Source organism: Amblyomma americanum, chromosome 6 (genome assembly GCF_052857255.1).
Source record: "Amblyomma americanum isolate KBUSLIRL-KWMA chromosome 6, ASM5285725v1, whole genome shotgun sequence".
Lineage (NCBI taxonomy): Eukaryota > Metazoa > Arthropoda > Arachnida > Ixodida > Ixodidae > Amblyomma > Amblyomma americanum.
In genome coordinates, this window is record NC_135502.1 from 23,819,596 (window position 1) to 23,839,834 (window position 20,239).

General features: G+C 48.2%; 1 protein-coding gene across 2 annotated transcripts in view; it reads right to left on the reverse strand.

The window, feature by feature from the left end:
* Positions 1–17,155, reverse strand: part of LOC144136451 (acetylcholinesterase-1-like) — a 49,589-nt gene extending 32,434 nt beyond the window's left edge. The window contains exon 1 of one of the 2 annotated variants that reach the window (XM_077668785.1): positions 17,096–17,155. Coding sequence is in view for 1 of the 2 variants with exons in the window: in XM_077668784.1 (XP_077524910.1) it covers positions 3,474–3,510 (37 nt within the window). In the remaining variant the exon portion in view is untranslated. Of the gene's footprint in view, positions 1–3,473; positions 3,667–17,095 lie in introns of those variants that run through there. The other variant, XM_077668784.1, reaches the window with a different exon arrangement.
* Between the last annotated feature and the right edge of the window lie 3,084 nt (positions 17,156–20,239).

A 20,239-nucleotide genomic window follows, 5' to 3' on the forward strand; every position in this document is an offset into this window, starting at 1 on the left:
GGCACAGCAATGGAGCCTTCTCGACAGCTCTGTCTAACAGAAACGACCGTGCACGCACTGCAAATGCAGCAGCCATTAAGACGGACCCCCAACACTGTTGTGCAAACACGGAGTCTGGCAACAACGATCGGCTCCAGCGTCATTCCAAGCGCCGCTCAAGTTCAAGGTGTTGGGCCGCCGCCGCACCGCAGCAGCGCTCATTGTCCGCTCTGCAGGCGCACTTCCTTCCTTTCGCCATGATCTTGACTCGTGCGTCCACCGGCTCGCCGTTCGCTTTCTTGCTTTTCGTTTTCCCGAACGGCGGTCACAAGCGCCAGTTCTCTCTCCCTCTACAAACTCTCTCTTCCTCCGCTCACCTTTCCCTCGCGCCGATGGACCACTGAGGAACACGCGCCCTCCCTTCGCGCTCGACGCTCAATTTCCCTCCTCACAGCTCTCGCCGGCATGCCCGACGCCGGCGGCCGGTATTACGTGGACGTTACGCGAGCGAGCTATGCCGGCGTCGCGCTCACGTAATCGCGAAGACGCCAAGTGGGGCAGCTCCCTTCCACTTCCGCCAACTTCCGCGTCGGCGATGACCGGACGCTGATCGGCGTTGTTGTTTTTTTTTTCTTCGTCCGGTTTTCGTTCCGCCCCTGGTTTCTCGCTACTTGACCCGCCGCTATCAGGAAGTAGAAGGGACAGCAGCGCTTTCTCCGCCGAGGGAAGAAGAAGAAGCAGAAGCACGTGTTGTCTGCCTCCGAGTGAAAGCGGCGCATGCTTTCGAAGGGACGCGCTCTTCGGATATGCGCGCCGCAGTAGCGCGGGGCGGCGGCGAGGAAGTGGTGGTGGATAAAGGTCGTGGCTTGGCGTCGTGCCTGACGGCCGAACCAGGAAAGGTCGAGCGTGATCGGGAAGAGCGCTATCGGCAGAGTTCGTTGTTTCTTCGTTGGCAGCGCGCTGCATCACACTTACTGCGAACGAGATGCGGATCTTACTTTGCGAGATTTCACGTCGACGATGACGCAGTATCACGATAGCGTATGTTTCTTCGGTGATTAGGAAAGGTGTTTACGAGGTTTCTCTTACGAAGAAACACTGCGTGAAAAGACGGCGCATTTTCCTTTGCTTTCGCTGTCATTCTTCCTGGTCGGGGACAGCGAGTCGCGTTCGTCAGCCTAATGAAATTTTGTCACACTCTCCGACGTAGAGTGCACTTCACGGTTTCGATTGTCAGAACATCTTTGACTGAAATAAACATGCGGATAAGGTTTGTAATTCCTGTGTTGCAAGAGTTGCGGTCGTGTCCTGAGCCAGGATTCTGTTGCGGGCAAAAAAATAGCAGGATAGAATTGCGCAGATATTCCCAACAAAAAGCAAGGTGCAGTGCAAAACGATCTATGCAGCCCAGGGCAGTTGTCCTCGTCGTTTTTGTACGGACAATCAGCGCTCTTTCAATACGTTCACAATTTCCTCCTTGCGGCCTCCCCGAAGCAGAAGTTAACTGCTCAAGAAAAACAGCAATGTGACGGTGACGACGGGTAGAAAATCGCAAGCGATTACGAGTGCCACCATCGATTTCATATTATGTCACCGACTCGTAGGCAAGTTGCAAGGCTGAATTGTAACACAAAGCGCAGAACAAGACCTGGCGCTATACTTCTGCGCTGGAAGTGGCGTGGACAACAAGCTGCCATCTTAGACGACGAAAAACGTACTACAGCCCCTTCAGGCATCCTCAAAGAGTCTCTGACACGCATGCGCGAAACTTCCCTCAGCTGGTCGCAGCTCCTGATTGCACGCCAAGCTTTCTCACTGGCTATCAAGTCGGCTTTGTCCCATTGGTTGTTCCGATTTCTTCGATTCTGAACTCTGACCAGTCACGCGACGACCTCACAAAAGGATTTTTTTTTTTTTTGCAATTCGCCCTTATCGCTTCATTACGCGGGAACAAAGCAACCCGGTAAACTTCAATACTCGCCTTTATAGAGAAGTCAGTTGAACAAGGCTCAGCCTGCCCGACCTTCCTTGGTATACTGTCAGCATTTATTAACATATCTGCCTGCCGTGTCAGCTTCTACATCTTAACTTTTTTTACTGGGACGTTACTAAACCTTTTCGGCGTACTAATGCACAACAAGGAATGAACAGTATTTGTTGGTATGTGGTCGGTGCAGCAAAGCCCCCTTGGTTACCCAAAGAAGAGGACAGGAAAATTCTGAGTGATCACAAGCCCGCTGCAATGGTCCCTATATTTCTCAGAAAAAGAAAATAAGAAGGAACGCCATAGTATTGCATGTGCATCTGAAACACATTCGTCGGCGTTTGTTGTACCGACTCTGACGAGAGCTTCAGTGTGCGGTCTCACGCGGAGATCTATCTAAGAAAGCGTTCTGACCGTGAAAACCCGTTACTTATATAAAATGATGCACTGAACTGCTGGCTCATATCGCGATCCTGGCGGACAAATATAACACCAGAATTTGGAAAGTAGAGTTACACTATCTGTACGTGCACCCCAAACCAAGGCCTTGATCAGGGACACGGAACAACTTCTAATGCATAACTGTTTCCTCGAATGGCTTATTAAGGACGTGCACTCTTTCTTGCATTCTCAACTCGAACTTCTCTCCTGGCCCGCATATAAGAACGTCACCAGATATGCACGCAACCTGGCAATGCATAAATAAAGACGCGGAACTGAAACTTCTGCTTGGAATCGCATGATTCTAGTCCAACTTTTGATACTGTTGACAACAGCGCTACGTCTTTGCTAGCTGCTGTTTTGCTCCAGCCCATCCTTAAGCCTATTTTCTTGCTTGTGCTCACGTTATGGATTGTAAAAATGACGTTACTTTATCATCCGTTATGTCTGCCGGATACATCCCTTTATGTCCGTCCAGGTCTCCCTGTATTTGATCGTCCTATTCTTGCCCTACAAACCGCTAGCACCGCGTTAAGCTTGATGCAATCGCACCACCCTTCTTTACAAATAGATAGACACTTTCATTCTGAACTTTACGGGTTCTCGTTTCTTTCAACTATGTAATAGTTATTCCCAGTCGCCGCGATTGCTAGTGGTTATGGTGCTCAGCTGCTAACTTGAAATACGTGGGTTCGACCACGGCTGTGGCGGTCGCTTTTCGATGGAGGGAAACGCGAGACCCGCCCACTGTGCGACGTCAAATAAATGACCCCGGGAGGGAACCCTCCACTACGGCGTCCTTCGTAGCCTGAGTCGCTTTGTGACGTGAAACCCAATAAACCAACCAAACATAGTTATTCCGTTGCTAACTCAAGCAACAGCAGACATGACCGCTTAGAAAAAAAATAAAGAAGACATACTTCTGTCGAAAGTCACAGGATAGTCACTGCGCTTTTTGTCGCTTATGAACTGGTTGCAATGTAGACGCAAGAAATAATGTAACGTCGCAATACTGATACTCCTTAATACAAAGACTAATAATAATCAAACATGCAGAATTCACGCTTACCCTGTTGAGGCACGACACATTCGTCCGTCTCGATCATGTCACGAATCACGGTGGAACGAGCGCAGAAAATGACGCTCCTCTTCTCTGACTCGAGTAAAGACCACAACAAACGAAATTTTACGCCCGACTGCAGCCCACAGGAGCTGATCGCTCTAACCAAGCGTCGGATGCACAACAGGCAGTCGTACAAGGCAGAGAGCGTCTTTCTATCCGCAGCGCTTAGACGTCATCGACGCCGACCACAGGCGGCTCTCCAAACGCAGTCTAGTTTCAAAACCTCCCTCTCTCATCCGACCCCGCTTCACTTTTTTTTGCCCCCTGCTTCTTAAAGGCGACCGCGGCCAATCTGGTTATCGGTTGAGGAAAGGTCGACCGTTTTGAGAAAGAATCAGCGCGCGCGAAACTTACCCCGCCTTCGTACCTCCTTTCCCCTGCTGCACAGATACCACGCCGCAACCTCTTCCACTTCTGAAAGACGGTTCGCGGGAGAACACTCACGTGCTTATTCCCTTCACGGTGCTGCACCCCTTAAAAATGCCCACTTCAACTTTAATCTCGCAGAGCAAAATAAACCGTTATGTGGCGCGAGACCTGCGTCGTCGCATGCGGGTGAAGTGGTGCTGTGGGTGCACAGTGGAGCGTGACGTCGGCGGGCGAGCCGGATGGCGTGTCCGGCCATGTTCAGACGCGCTGCGGAACTGGGCTCTGCTTCCTGTTCCAGTGACCTTAAAGGGGCCACCCGAAAGTGCCCCGTTCTTCCTTCTTCGTGGGAGCATTCTTCAAAGCCGGGTACATGCGGTCCCGTGGACCGTGCAAATGAATGGAGTTGCGTAACGCCACGAGCGTGCATGTTTGTAGGTGTGTCTATTATGAAGGGTGCTGGGAGGAAAGGCCACAGCACCACCGTCGATGATTGATTGCGGAGGTAAATTGGCTGTCTTTGTTTACAACGTGCGGGCGCTGTTCTTCTTAGGTTAGAAGTGAAAAGTGTCAGAGTGCCTGACCCGTTAAATGGAAAGAAAAGAAAAACAAAACAAAGCGGAGTCTTGAGGCTTCTTTTTCCGGGCTCATTGTTTAGGTTTCGTCAATCAGAACATCGTGATCATCACCAGATGCTAAATTTGCAGTTCGTTGGCATGCTTGAAATCACAGGTGTGGTGTTGGCGGATAGGACGGCATGGTCAGGGGTGACCGCCCTGCCTATTTTATCCGGGCTATAAACAGACAGCTGCCTGACATGTACATGGGGACGAAGGCGGTGAGAACCATACGTTCACCCTGCCGGGAGGGTCAGGTACCTTCGACATCATAAGAGATATTTTGCGCACACCTGTGCCGAAAGCGTCGCTCGCAGTTTTGAAAGAGAAAAAAAAGGGCATAGCATATGAACCTGAATTCTCACGCACCATATCTCTTTTGATTCTTGCTATGAATTCCATGGCCTACTATGCATGAATTAATTTAGTTTGTTCTATACTGTCAGGCAAAAAAGCCGAATATCTATCATTTGGCGCATGGATGGAGGAATCGCGAATGCCGCGGTGAGCTTCCGATGTTCTCGAGACGTCTGCGACCTCGGACCTGGGAGTCACAGGCGAGTGATTTTATTCAGGGCCGCGAAGGAGTTCTAAACTCGGAGCGTAAACTGTCCTCTCAAAATAAACGCTTTATTCACTACGAGATACTTGGTCATTTCCTCCTCCAGAGTGCACCGGCGATAAACTGGACGGTCGAAAGAACCAGAAGTAGGTAAAACACGCCATCTAAGGCCTTTGCGACTCCCGCAGCTAGTGGGGCTGCGTAGCCATTGGTGGACTGCCGAAAGAGTGCAGCTCGCATTGGAGCCATTGGAATCGACTGGCCACCTACGTCACACTATTTCGCCGGCAGAGAACTGAAGTTCGCAACGAAGCGTGACCGCGCCAATGTTAGCACTTGTGTTAACCTGCTTAGCGGCCAGTGTAGGGAAAAATCTAAGACTGGTTGCATCGTCCTGAGGAAAATTTTTGCCTGAATTTCAACGTAAAGGCCACACAGTGTGTGTTTGTGCTACTATACTTTACCCACCTTGCGCGTTGTTCAACCATGGCTATTTTGAAGCATGTGATGCACAACTAACCAGGAGTCACATCGCCACTCAGTGCTGTAAAAAAATTAACATGCGCCAGAAAAAATATGCGCAGTTTTATTGCGTTAACAGCTGTGCTAAGACCACTTGAGGGCAGACATAATACATAGAGTCGCTTTAATTTTACTCCTTCCTATAACATGCTGCTACCTGAACGACTGTGGGGCTAAGAAGGCGTTTGAGGTTATGACGAGGAAAAAAGGAATGAGTATAGTATAGATTTAGTCAAAAATGATTTTTTTATAACGGTCTAGGGGTGGCGCTGTATTATTACTCACGCCGTCATATTGTTACAGGGAGGTATCTACAAAGAATCGAACTCCGCTAGAGGAAGCCCAATGGTCTAGGCTTGATCGCAGCTCACATGCACGCACTCTCAGAGTCGTCGTCGTCAAAAAGGCTGGCAGACGCTTCTTCAATACCCGCGCATAATACTACGTAGGAATATAATAAATTCGTTAAATGTGCAATTGATTTATAAAAGTTGTTCGCGCACCTTGCTTTCACTACGAAGACACATTTACATGGCGATGGCTTAATTTGGGTTTCTAAGGTTTAAGTACAAAACTGTATAAGTACAAAGCTCGGGCTCCGTAAGAAGGAAACAAGGAATGAAAAACCAAAGTGAGGAACGAAGAAAAAAGGACCAAGAAGTCGCCGTCTGAGTTTATATGTTTGCACAATTTAAACAAAACGAAATGGAGAGGAACACCGGTGTGTGCTCCTCTAAAACCTTTTTCGCTTAAATCACATAGGAGAGCGATCGTGGACCATGAACGTTCCGGGCACCAAAACCTCTGCAGAGCAATTAGCGCCAGAGGATGAAAAAAAAACAGTGGCTTCATTTTGTTTCGGAGTTGACAAAATGCTGTGCTGTTATAACGTTGAGGAAAGCTTCGCAAACCGTTCGATGAAATCTAACACGGTTTATCCCCAAACCACGCATTTGAAAAAAAAAATGGCAGGCACTTAAGACTGCCTACGTGTGGGAATGCGAATGCATTACTGTCCTGGATGCATTGAGACGCACCCAAACACACACACACGCGTATGATACCACCCGGAACGCTGCACGACGAACGGTTGGATCACAATTTCGATACGAAAATTGTTTTTCGAGTAGCGGAAATGGCACAATAACTGCCTCTAATCACGGTGGACACCTCAACCGCGCCTTAAGAGAAGACGTAGAGAGTTTGGGAAGGCATACAATTGAAGGCGCATATGACGTCGTTTCGAATTCCTGTCGCAAACTAGCCTCCAACTTGACTAGCGCATGTAAGCTATGCAACGAGAAATCGTATGACGCTGTACGACCAATGGTTGCGCCACAGTTTTGGTCCAAATGTTGTCGGGAAAACTTGCGCCACATTGAGGGAAGTATGTATAGACAAACGACATGTATAAGATTCTCTGAAATGGCGGCGCTCGGCTTGCTCTGTGAGCCATACGGCCGCTTGTTGACGTCACCCTATTTTTCTTACCAGCGCTGTGATTTTCTGTGCCATCCCCGTACACACCCAGACGCCGCCGGCCTTTCTGGTAATAGGGCTTAGTGAAACTTTCGCGTTAAAAACGAAAAGGTCGTGGGTGGGAAACCCCTCAAAGCCGCCGCGCACTCGCCGACCGTTGGCACGACTCGGTCCTTCCACTTTCTCTTCCGACGACGACGCATCCAGTAAGAAGGCTGCAGTGGCATTCACACCCCGTGGATTGTCCGCTCGCTGCCGACAGCGCGACGTATACCTCCTTGCCTCACGGGCGGTCTTTCTTTGTGCGTGCGTGTTCTGTGCGTGTGAGTCAGTACTACGTACAGTGTACAGAAACACTTCCGGGTCTGCCGATTAGTGGTACCCTCTCCTTCATCTTCAAACCCGGTCAGCTACACGCACGCGCCCACGTGTAATACGTGTGAAGGGACGCCGTGTGATACAGGCTGGCGGGAGCCACTCCCTCTGACGCGAGTCGTTACGCGTGGGATCAAGGGTTCTTATATAACAGTGCCACTACCCGTCCGCACTAAACAATGGAAACAATGGGGTCCCGGCGCGAAGGAGACGGTTCACTTGGCACAGCACCGCGGAAAGGAGGCGAAGATCCTTTTAGTTGCTTTTATTCATTCATTGCCCCATATTTACCCTTGCGCTTTGTTTCGTATAGTTTACGGTGCGGGCGAACCCGGTATTGACTCTGAGTTCGCCCCGGTTTCTTTTAATGCTCCATTAGACAATCAGGAAGCAGAGGCTATGCTTATTCCTTACGCGAGGCTGGACAGAGCACTTAGTGCGTGGTTAAACTGATTTGAATTAAGAGTAACCGCTCATTATGAGGACGTTTTTGCTCCATGCTTTCGCTTGTGGTGTGGCGCGATTCAGGTCATGCCCCTGTTTCCTAGTGGTTGTCCCAAGCTTAGTGAATCGGGCATTTACTTCTACCGAACTTCCCAGTTTTCTGCATTAACCTTTCTAATGGCATTGACGTTTAGAATGCTCTTCAGCAGGGCGAGAAGTCTGCAACTGCAGTACATGGAAGTGATTACATGTAAAGGTAGCATGTGTGTCTCCGCTCGAGTACCCCTTTCAAAACTTGAGAGGGGCAGCTCTCAATTCACCACAATTCTTCATTTTAAAGCTTTCCTGTTTCAGCCCTAACCGGCAGGCCCAAGCAAGTTTCGTACACCTCTGTGTTCTTTACGCACTTTGTAAATGTGATCTGCAAGGCGGCCTGAATTACAGTTTAGACAGCATTATAATCTTCCACTGGGTGACATCAGTGGAGGATGAATCAGCCGTAGCTTTCATAACAGAGACATCACGACTAAGATGACAGGATTACAACTTTCGATCCCAAATCTTAATCGCGGGACAAAAAGAAAGAGAAAATAAGCACTTGCTCAAAGCCGGACAACAGCAGGGACACAGAGCACTGCATTAAATTTTTTTCCTTGAACAAAGAATTTGAATTTTTTCTTGTTTCAACTGAAGGAGACCGTGACTACATAAAACAGTTTATCCATCTATGTATCCCCGTCCGCGAAGATCCATCGCGTCGTACAGGCCATGCTTTGCTTTTGGACGAGAAATCTTGCAGACTATTATTTTCTTTTTCATAGGTTTCTGCCCACAGCGACGCTTTCTGCGCGGAAAAAAGTCGCACGTTCAGATGCCTGTGTAATATTTGTCTCTATTGGCCAATCAACACCAGGAAAAACCACAGATTTCGCTTCCCAGGCATATGCCCCTAAAAATTCGAAGAGGACAACAATTGAATAGGAAAGCGCGTGTTCTTGCAACATTGTTCAGCCTGCTCCCTGCCCGCGACTGGGTAAGTTTCCACTGCGCAAGTGCAGACAGGCAATAACGAAAAAAGAAAGGCTGAAAACCAGAAGCATGATCGGAAGTAGGTAATAGCCAATGCTGTACGCGCGTGTCCTACTGCGTTGTGCATCTCACGTTGCAAGGCCTGTTTGCGTGTATGTGTGAAGTCACAGGCGTGCTAGTTTACCACCCGAGATCTCAACACCCTCTCCGTTCACCGGCTGTTAGAAAGCCGGTCAGCCGGCCAACCATAGTCTGTTTCTTTGCCGCCCCCTTACCCGCTCGCGCTCCACAATCCCTGTTCAAGCGCGACGCGCAGCCCGCACCCGGAAGTAGCTTCCGCATGCAGGCATTCAGCGCCCCCCCCCCCCCCTTCCCACCTTCTCGCGCGTGTCCCCGGAGAGGACGTTATATCCATTACCGGCCGCAGGAGGGCGAGGCCCCGAAAGCATCGTGTCCGTGAGACACACTCGACGGCTCGCGAGCGCGCACGAGAGCCAGCCCGTGTTTTTGCCACGGTCTGTTGACCCGGTAAGAACGGGTCTCTTTCTCCTTAACATGTTTTGCGCTTTCCATGTATGCTTTCACCTCCTCAGTTCTTATAAGCCTTCATCTTTTCTTTTCCTCGCATTTGTGATTCATTTGCTTTGCTCCGCGCCAGCGTCTTTTTGGTCCGCAGGCGCCTTGCTTGCGTAATGATATCACGCGCGCGCGGTGGCCGGCGAGCGAGCGCTATAACGACGCCGTCTCGCGGCCGCGTCTACCATTATCTGTTCCGCGACTCCTTCGTGGGCTGGGAACGCGAACCGCTGAGCTAGTCAAATGCGCGCTTGTAAGCAACGCCTGTTGTTGTACTTTTCCCGTTTGCTTTGCTTTTGTTTTTTCACTGGCGTTGCCGAGTCCCTTCCTAGACTCTGTCCTTCGCCGTGACCTTCGTATGGGCCGGGAATAGACACGCGGCACTGACGCGGGAATATGTATGGAGTTCTGGAGAACGGCAGTGTTTCAGCAATACTTAGGGGACTCGTTACATTGAACGCCTTGCATGTAACTGCCGTGGGTAGAGGAACTTAAATTGTTTTTATCTACTAGATTTATTTTTGTCGCATTTGAGCTGCAGCAAGTGAAAGTGTGATCACCTTTCCGATTTATCGTTAAAGAGAAATTTTCCCTTGCACGCTTCACGATTGGCTAATGCGCATTAGGCGTGCTTAAATAATCTTCTCTTTAACTTCAGTCAAAATACTTCTGGTGACAATAGTATAGTAACTCCCGTTAATTCGTACTCGCTTAATTCGAACAGTCGATTTATGCGAACTAGTGACTTTGGCCCCGTCGACGACATTAAGTGCACTAAAAGGACGCCGGTTAATTCCAACCCCGTTTAATCCGAACAAATTTTCCATTAACTTATTTACAGTGGGCATACTAGCTTGCTTCTCACCAGTTTCGCTCTGTTTCAATACGACAACCGCTTTTCTTTTTTTTATATATCTTTACCGGTACAGTCTCACGCTCAGATCATTGTCGAAGTATACAGAAGACTGAACTCTACGAGATATACCTCAATAAACGGTTCGGGGTTCCCGTGCTATTTTCTAGATATTTATACTTCTGCTTGTGTCGTTCGGCCGACAGAAAGGCGATACTGAAGCATTCGCCTACTCAGTGAAGTTTGTTACCACCAAATTGTACTACATTCTTCCCCGTGCCTAGCACGCGTGCTTCTTATTGTGAGAGCGCCCTTTTGTAATGCACGGCATTTGTCAAAAGTTTAGAGTCCAAGTGGTTTGCTTTTAAGCCGGGTAGTGGGCCTCCTGTGGTTCTCGTGAAAGTTCCAACTTCCTGAGGTGCGAGGACACGATCTCATCTCAACTTCGGGATGTATGAAAGCCGGCTACGCATAGCCCGCCACACATCGTGGCTCAGAAGCGGACCCCCTGGGCTCCAAACTTTTGGCAAAGGGTGCACATAGATAAAAATGCCAGCACATCCCTCCAAAACCCTAAAACCTTAGAACACTATAGTCAAAACGCTTATAAAGAAGTTTGAATAAATAAATAAATACACTGATTTGAGAGGACATGTTGTATATAACAGACAGTATACGTATAATGGCACAAGAAATCAGACTATGGAGGCGGGCATATTGAAAAACATATTGAAATTCCGATATATCGTCTTGGAAAAAAAACATTACAAGAAATAAAACTGCGAGGAAGAATCGAATGCTTTGTCAGTACGATGGCTACAACGAAAAAGAACAAGGTGACAAAACCGCCAGCGTTAGCTCGGGTCACGAGCACGCCAGATCGAGGCTCTAGCCACGGGACACCCAGCCGTGCATCCGAGCTTACTTTCGACTCAGCTGCTAAATGCGGCTCCTGCCTGTAACAACTATAGTTATCATTATTATTACAAGATGAAAAAAGTGATAATTAACATTTTGAAACAAATATGATTTTCTTCCTACACTATCTGGGTTTTGAAAACTAAACATTTTGACAGATTTGCCTGTCTGGTTGGATTTCAAGACTTATAATAAACTGCACATCTCCAACCAAAATTTTTAACTTTAACCCAACGTTTCGAAGCCGACTCGGCTCCTTCATCAGGGGTGACTGAGGGCAGTAGCTAGCGTCTTTTAAGTATGGAGGGGCGGGGGGAGGGGGGTCAAAGGAATGACAGCTGTGATGCGAAAGGCGCGGGGGAGGGGGGTTTAGGCTGTTAGTCACGCTGGCGCGCTGCAGGGAGGTGGCGAATGGCGACATTTCGTTGAGTTGAAGAGCGAAGTCCCCGGGCATATACTGGGGGCAGGTTTCCTTTTGTGCGGTTGATGTTGTTCTGGGTGGTTTGGATATGGCAGGATTCCGGAAGGAGCCTTTTGTGGTAATTTGTTTCGGTTCCTGCGTTTTCATTAACACTTGCTGTAAGGCTAGTTGGTATCCCATATTTCTACGAATGAGCGCGAAGGAGCGCAACAGACAAGGCGAAGAAAGGCGACGCGTACGAAAGCGCTTCCGTCTGACGCCAGGTAGCGCAGTAAGCTGTTGACTTTTTCAACCACGAAGTTTGCGACCGGTTGTTCCAGTCGCACAGATAGGGGCGACTGTAATTCAAGAATAAGCAATATTATAATACCCCCCATGCAGGCTACCATTTGCTCCAGAATATCCAGTTAAAGTCCCCCCCCCCCACTCCTTCGTTCTTTAAAGCTACGATCAGGCACACCACATGTCATAGTTCAGATGTTAAAGTTTGAGGATAAAGTGCAAATGTCCGTGCCCAGCGCTGTATTGCTACAAGTGGGATATGATACCGGCTTATCAGATGCGGGGCGGGCGCCTTTTGTAAAGTTTAGCAGCTGCTTCATGGCGATCTTCGAGCACTTGACTTGATGACGATAATTTAATAAGGGTAGAATTTTCAACGCTCAGTATATCCAGTAAAAGGTTGAATTTAAGAGCTTTTCGGGAAATGGATTTCAGTTGATTAATGAACGTCAATACAATTACGGAAGGCACAGCCAGAAAGTCGGTATCTGGAGAAAAGACTGATAATGCAATTTGGAATTTGGGTAATTAGTAAATACTCCATTTGAGTTCTATTCGCTTTTATTGTCCTTACTGCCGACCAACTCACCTAGAGCGTCCAATGGGCCATACCCGCCTCGATAATTTGATAACGACCGCTGCATCATGTGATCCCTGAACACTGTGAATCCAGTGGCATCATAGACCAATTAAATTATAGGTTACAGGGCTTTCTTCCCTGAACAAAGTCCCTTAAGGAGTTATCACTAAAAAGAAGCGTACATAAGAAGCAAATATAACACACTGCATGATTTGCTACGCTATCTCAGTGAAGCTCACGTGCGCGTCATGCAGTTCAAGTCCTGTTGTCGTCCGTTTCGGCACGCGGAAAGTGCGTGCTGCGGCAGTTAAGTCTTCCGTCGTGACGAAGCGTCGGTGTCTAACCGGGAATTCTCTCTAAGTACAGCGCGCAGCAGTTTCTCCACGGCGCAAAAGAAAAAAAATATGTATATTTATGCTACAGTCGTCGGCGACCTGAGACACTTGCTCGCCCGCTCTGGCTATTGTCGGCTACGCACATTCTCTACATTCGTGACACCTCGCCAGTGAACTTTATTCTCCCAACTGCCACGTGTTGCTCGAAGTTGTCGGGGAAGATTCCGGTGCTTCCTCTAAGAAAACAGAGCAGTAACGGAGGCAAGTGAGTCGTGTCTCGGCTTAACCAGCCCCGCGTAACAGACAACCGACTTCTTGTCAGATAGCGAGGCTTTATAAGCGTTTTTTTCGCTTACAATTACTAGGTTTCCTGAAAGAGCATCCTGCGAATCAGAAAACCGTTGCGCTCGCTGTTGTGGTGAATAACTGCTGGGAAGGTTGTAACAAAAAGGCGACCACGCCCTCTATTCCGAAACCGCCTGGCAGCACTAACAAGGTAGCCCATTGGGGAAGACTCCGCGAAATGCACTGCGCTAAAATATAAGCCCTTCTCAGTTGTCGATCAAGTTTGCTTCACCGTGGTAGCCGCAAGCTCTCGAGCTGCACTTGTTAAGTAGAAGGACTGCCTTATGATCGAGGTGGCTGCGGGCTGACTTCCTGGACTATGAAAATTTTTTGTCTCCTGCGAAGAGTTAATAAAGCTGCGTGGTTTTTCTTGTAGCTGCGCAGATGCGCTTATATGGATGCTAACTGCAACTGCAATTGCTCCTCAGTTTTACATCGAGCGCTCCTTGCTGGGCGGTGGCTTCCCTAAATGCATTCCACTAACAGAATTGCTTGACAGCACTAACGTGTCTGTTTATTAACTGGCAGGAATGACACTTCGCTAAAGGTCTTAGTGAATGCTGGGCACATATTGTGCACAAATCCGTAATGTCACGTTCTTCGCTACTAGAGAGAGTTGCATATCGATACCGCCAGTCACATACGTTGCTAAGTACTCATTCTCACAAAGTGCTCAAGCAAATGTATTTTTTTCTATCGCACTGAACTAGTAATTTGTAGGGGCCTGATAGCTGATTTTATACCCCATCTCTGGCTCACTGAAATGGCAAAAAAAAAGTAATCTCAAGGCTTTTCATTGATCCTGAAATCTCCCTACATTCTGCCATAGCTGTTGTTGTTGTTGTTAGCCAACAACAACAACAGCTCTTGATTTATGTTTACTTCTTCTTCTTCTTCAAGACTACATCAGTAGGCAGTGCTCGTCTTGTTGTCTTGCGCGTGCATGCATGCATGTATTCCGAAAGGTATTACGTACAACGGCCGGCAACGAGCCTGCAATGCATTTCACTTCCTTTGCCTTGACCGCGTTCGTCGTGATTCCTATCGTTCGTATTATGCAACGTCCCCCCCCCCCCCCCCCTCATCCTGTATCTTGGTCGTCGCGTTTTGCGCAACCGATCTGCGTCTTTTCCAAACGTAGTGTACGGCAACGTACACATCGAAACAATCTCGAAGTAAATTCTCGCCATACACGTTTGACCCTTAACCACTTTATTTTTATAACCGTAGCGAATAAACTAATTAAATGTCCTTGAACGTTTCTTGAGGTGTCCGTTAGCATTAGAAATCACCTCATTCACAACCATTCACCACCCATGACTGGAATGAAATAAATGGTCACAGGTCATACAAAACACCAGTAGCGAGTCTAAAGCATGTTGTGATACATCTGCTTTACGCCCTTCCAGGAAGTGATTTACACACTTCCAGGTGTAAATCGGTAAGTGACTCTGAAGACGGCATTAATTCTTTATGGGTGCATGGGCTCAGCTGATGGCGCACTGATGACATCAGTGGGAACAAGACACGGCGAACACACAGGCTGGACAATGACATGAGTGTTAAAAAAAAAAGTACCTCTCTCGCCCTCACGTAATTATCGCCTCGGGGGAAGTTTCACAAGCGTCATCCTTATTTTAGAAGACCATTGATTCCTTTATCGCTTAAGAGAACTTCTTGCTGGGCTAGTTGGTAATTGGTCATTGTAATTGAAGGCGCCAAAATCACACACACGCGCTCTGTCCCGTTCTCTTCTCTCTCGTGTGTGTGATTTTGGCGCCTTTCAATTACAATGATTCGTTTATCCTAGGGCCCAAACGAATGTCACATGGAAACGTAAAATAAATATCTAAAAATATTAGTGTCCAGTAACATTTCAGTTAAAGAGTTATGCATTGTAAACGTACTCGTGTTTGCAAATCATTTTGTTTGTAGCACAGAGAAACCAGAAAAGTAACGTTGACGTTTTTTTGCGTCCACTAAGAAATAAAACGGTGAAAAACTGCCCTTTACTCTGCTCTTACCGCGTCAGAGGTGTGGCTGCAAATACTGCTAGCTCTGGGCGAACTTTTCTATGAAAATTAAATCCAACCGTTATCCAGGGCTGCTCGCCATTGGTGCTTGAAAAGTTCGATGGCGCTATAGGCTTCAGGTGCAAGCGCGGAAGAGGTAAATGACCCTTAGCTGGTCTCGTGCGTTCGTCAAGGCGTAAAAAAAAGAAAAATCAAACGATGAAATCCTGAAGAAACATTGCGTGATTACATCTCTTCTTTTTGTTCAAGGCTCGGTGCTTAATTTCGAGATTGTGAGACACACGCGTTGCCGGATCTTATGTAACAAGACACGCTTTACGTACTGTGAGCTTTGCCATCGGGCATTGTTGCATAGCTTGCTCCAGATTAGAGACTTTATATTGAGTTCTATAAAAACTAAGCACTAGCCCTCTCCACCACGGCGTAACACAGGAAAGTAGATGACTGGCATGTCTTGCGAGGAAGGAGTCAAAACTTACTTCTATTTTGAATATGCAAATGAACGTCCAGAAGCAAGTGATCGCGTGGTGACTTTTTTTTATGAAATTATGGGCAACAAGAATTTCTAGAAAAGCGCAGTCTGTACGCTCGTTGTGACAAATTGTTTTAATGTCTGGACGCACGATTCAATCGCTTTTTGTGGCCATGTGTGCGATGAAGCCGCTCATTGATTATAATGAGAGGATCCCTCATGGTAAGGCATATACGGACGAAAAGCTCGCGGAAGATTAAGGCATGAGAGGCTCAGTCATAGTAACATCAGAATGCAAGCCTGCGACCCGCACAACAATGATCTTGACAGGGATTAGATATAGGAAGTGGTCTTGCACTAAAAAGGTACCACGAAATTAGTCGCAGAACAGTGATATTTTCCGTTTACAGATCCCGCAGATTCAGCTTCACTGTTACGCTGCTCCTTCATACATTGGCCTCATGTATCTGTACAATCATTTAAGCGGCGAAATGGCTAAAAGGCAGAAGACGTTACGCTAGACCTAGTTCTGCAGAAAAAGCCTTACAGCATCCACTGACCCTGCCAACAGAAGCGATCGCCTGCGTATTGCCATCAGATGTAAGACTAGCCCCATTCGGTACCTAACGTGGCTTCCCCCTACATCGTCCAATTCTGATCCTATCTGCGTTCCACATTGGTTTTCGTCCGCGTAAACCCAGAGAAGCAGTAACAGATCACGAGTGGCCTGCGTCTAACGCAGCGCCGGCCCAGTTACGTAGCGAGGAAGGACAGGTGTTGAACCCTTTTCACTCTGGGCGCTTCCACTTTGCTGATTCTGACCGCTGATTCAGGGCAAGGAGAAGATAGGACAAGTCCGTGGCATGGTTTTTGCGTCTAATGAAGCGTCTCAAGCAACAGTGACCGCAAGTGCAGTCTCATCCATTCCATTCAATGCGGTGTTTGTGGTAGTTCGCTTGTCACAAGAACACACGCGCAGTACTTGGGACTTATATGATGTCGGCGCACAAGCTCATAGAAATTGACCAACTCCCGAAACATTACGACTGCACCGTCACTGGACCATCTCTGATCTTTCAGGGCTAAGAGTACATATATTTTAACATTAGACCGCACCCAGTGCTACGCGTTCCACGCAAAGTTATATTCTTACATAAGGATGGCAAGGAGGTTCCTTTTTTTGGTTACATCATTCATCGATTACATCATTCCATCGAAACGCGACAATTCTTGTACCATCCGACCATGGCAGTGTCCGCTTGAACGCAGCTTCCGCAGTCACCGGCCGCTCCGACGTGAGACAGCGTTAGTGAGCGAGGGGCGAACACACGTGGGTTCAAGACAGAAAGCGAAACTCACCGGAGCGCTGTCTCGGCACGTGCAGAACGGGACAGTGTGGCGCGACTCGAGGTGTGCTGCCGCGATTTGCCGGATCGTATCTCGGCGTTGGCTTTCACGCTGGAATCTGCGCCGGCGACATTCGCGTTACGTTGCCCGGCACGGGCCGCTCATTGGCTGACCCCCAACTACTCTACCCACCGGAGAGAGAGAGAGAAGAGAGCAGTGTGGAAGCAGAAAGAAAGGGAACGCTCGTGGCTGCGGTGAGGCGGCGGCGTCTGAAAAGAAGAAAAACGCGCGGCCTTTTCGCGGGAGACGGTGGCTGCTGAGAGGAGCGCGCGGCCCGGACGGAACAAAGCCGCGTTCGCTTTCCTCCTCTGCTCCGTCCCTTCCTTCCTTCCTTCGGCGCCGGCGGAAGGATGGCGCGTGGGCCTCCTCTTCCTCCTTCCGACATGCCCGGCGGGAAAGCACGCTTGTCAGGAGCGGCCGCGCCGATTCTTGGTTCGAGCTTGCGGTGCTGAAGACGAATCACGTATATGCGACACAATGCAAGGTTGCCTTATGTCACGAATGCAGTGCGTTGTCTTTTTTCTCGAGAAAGTTGTATGATAGTCATGCCTAGCTGTAGCGCATCTATGCTCGCACACTTGTGTTGTGGAGGTTAACGTAAAGGCTTGCAATAAATACCCCTGTCACACGGGCATTTCGAAGGCGCTCGAACCGACAGCCTATCTACTCAAAGGCGATCGAGCGCTGCTACACGGGCAGTTTCAATGGCCATCGAGTCAATAGTCTATCAAGTCAACGGAGCAGCGCGGAACTCCATCGAGATTTCGAGGGCCTTCGAGCGGTGCACAAGGTTGCTAGCGTTGCTTCGAGCGGCGCCAAGCGCACTTTCGTACACGACACATTCACGGTGCAAAAGCATTAAAAAACATTATGCGCCTAAAATTGAATGCAAGCAGTCTGTACAATAATTTTAAAATTGTATCAGACTGGTTTTAAGCGCATTAAACGCATTAATTTTCCGTTGCGGGCTTTGCGTTGCTTGCGTACTTAGCGTTGACAACATGGCGGCGCCCTGCCCGCTCGCTTCACAGCGATAACAGCTTCGTCGCTAATCCCTCAAAGCAATATCGTGTTCTGAACTCTTGTATTCGCCTTCGATTTGCCCATTCTTACCCTCGCAGAAAGTTTCAAGAGACAAATAGCTCTTGTTTTTCAGATATCAAGGCCATTTCTCAGGTCTTAAGCCTGACGAAGCAGCGCTCCGACGCAGTTGGACTGGCTTGGTTTTGGCTCGTCTTGTATTAGAGTGGCTATAGCACTGTCTGCATCTGTTCGTCGTGTACGTGCAATTAAAAGGGTTTTAAACGACATGCGCGTATGCGTGTATACATTTATCAAATATTTTTATTATTTTTGCAAAACCCAAAGTAGCGATTGTGGCGCCACACAAGCTTGGCGTAAGACACGAGAACCATTTCAATAGCCATTGAAATTTGCCGTGTAGCAGCGACAGAACTCCTTCGAGTTCGATGGCGATTGAGAATTTCGAAGGCCCTCGACTCGATGGCCATTGAAACTGGACGTGTGACAGGGGTATAAATTGAGGACAGCGCAGAGCGCTATCAAGAGGAACACGATTGGTTTAACGTTAAGAGTCAGCAAGACGCACTTGTGTTGTGAAGGTTAACGTAAAGGCTGACAAAAAAAAACTAGGACAGCGCAGAAAGCTATGAAGAGGAAAATGATTGGTTTAACGTTCAGAGACAGCAAGAGAGCACAATGGGTCAGGGAACAAACGCGACTTTACTATGTCCTAGCTGAATTTAAGGAGAAGAAATGGTCATGATGAGGGCATGCAATCCGATCAAGAAGCCACAAATGGTCAGAGTTTATTCAAAGAGGAGAAAAGCCCCGCACAGTGGGAGGATGCAGATGTAGCAGAGCGGGGCAGAAAGTCAGGCTGGCGAACGAGATTAGAAAGCTTGCGGCGATTATATGTGCGCAGCTGGCATGGAACTGTTATTCCGCAGTCAGTCGGAGATACCTTTTCTGTGTATCGTAAGTATTTAGGCTGATGATGACGATGCTGACTCCCGGCATATTTTGGCGTTTTTCCTTTTTTTTTAATTGCAGAAAACGTAGATAACTCCTTGCTATTTTCGTTCCAGGAGAATGCGTTTACCTTGCTTTTAAACCTTCGCGAGCTACGTCAAAATTTCTGCGTTCTTTCTACTATTCGGTTAACCTAGCTAAACCTAAATAGGCTAGCGTAACTGAAGAATACTGGCTAATATGTCTCACGATCCTTGCCTTATTACAGAATTCACAGCCACTTCTGCAAACAACTATCTTCGTTGCGGGGCTTTATCCTTCATTCAAAAACTCTTTGGCAACTGCATTATTAGCTTTGACAAAGTAAATTTATTCCTGACATAATTCTTAAATCACTGTACTTTATTTTAATGTGATCACAACTGAAGAAATCATTGATAAGGTTGACAAGCACTACCAAATTACCGTGACCTTTGATTTTACGTCGCCCCATTGCATTGTGACGACCCCCCATAATGCGCAGGTCCACACGGGACGGAGAGGCAAAGAGACACCGTATGGCTTAGTTTAAACAAACAGATAAATTCAATAATTATACATGATTATGATTATACATCAGAGGCTGGGGTGTCCGAGCTTACGTGCCGACGACTTCATGGGGACGATGGAGGGGCTCCGGAGTTGAGCTCGAACGGTTGCTGGCAGAAGCTGCACGCCGTCGGGCTTCGGCGCTGAAGGCCCCCTTGGCGAACGATGTCGTCCTGAGCGTTCTTTCTTCCGTACTCCTTGTCGATCTTTATATCCTTCTTATTCCCCACATTCCCTAGGTTGAGGACGCCCACGCCGGAGTGGGAGGGGCCTAGGGCTTTCACTTGGGCGCACAAACACACCACCGCACTTATGGTCTCGCCCCCGTCACGTGTTGAGTCCGAGGGAAGGAAGGTTGTCGTCGAGGTAGCGTCGGCTGTGGTAGACGGTCTCTGGCCCGCTGACGGTTCCCGCGGGTCACCGACCTCCGTTCTCCATCAAATGACACTCGTCACTCAAGGCCGGAACGCGAGGTCACTAAAAGGCCGAGAAAGTGGTCCCTTGTCCTAGGATGTG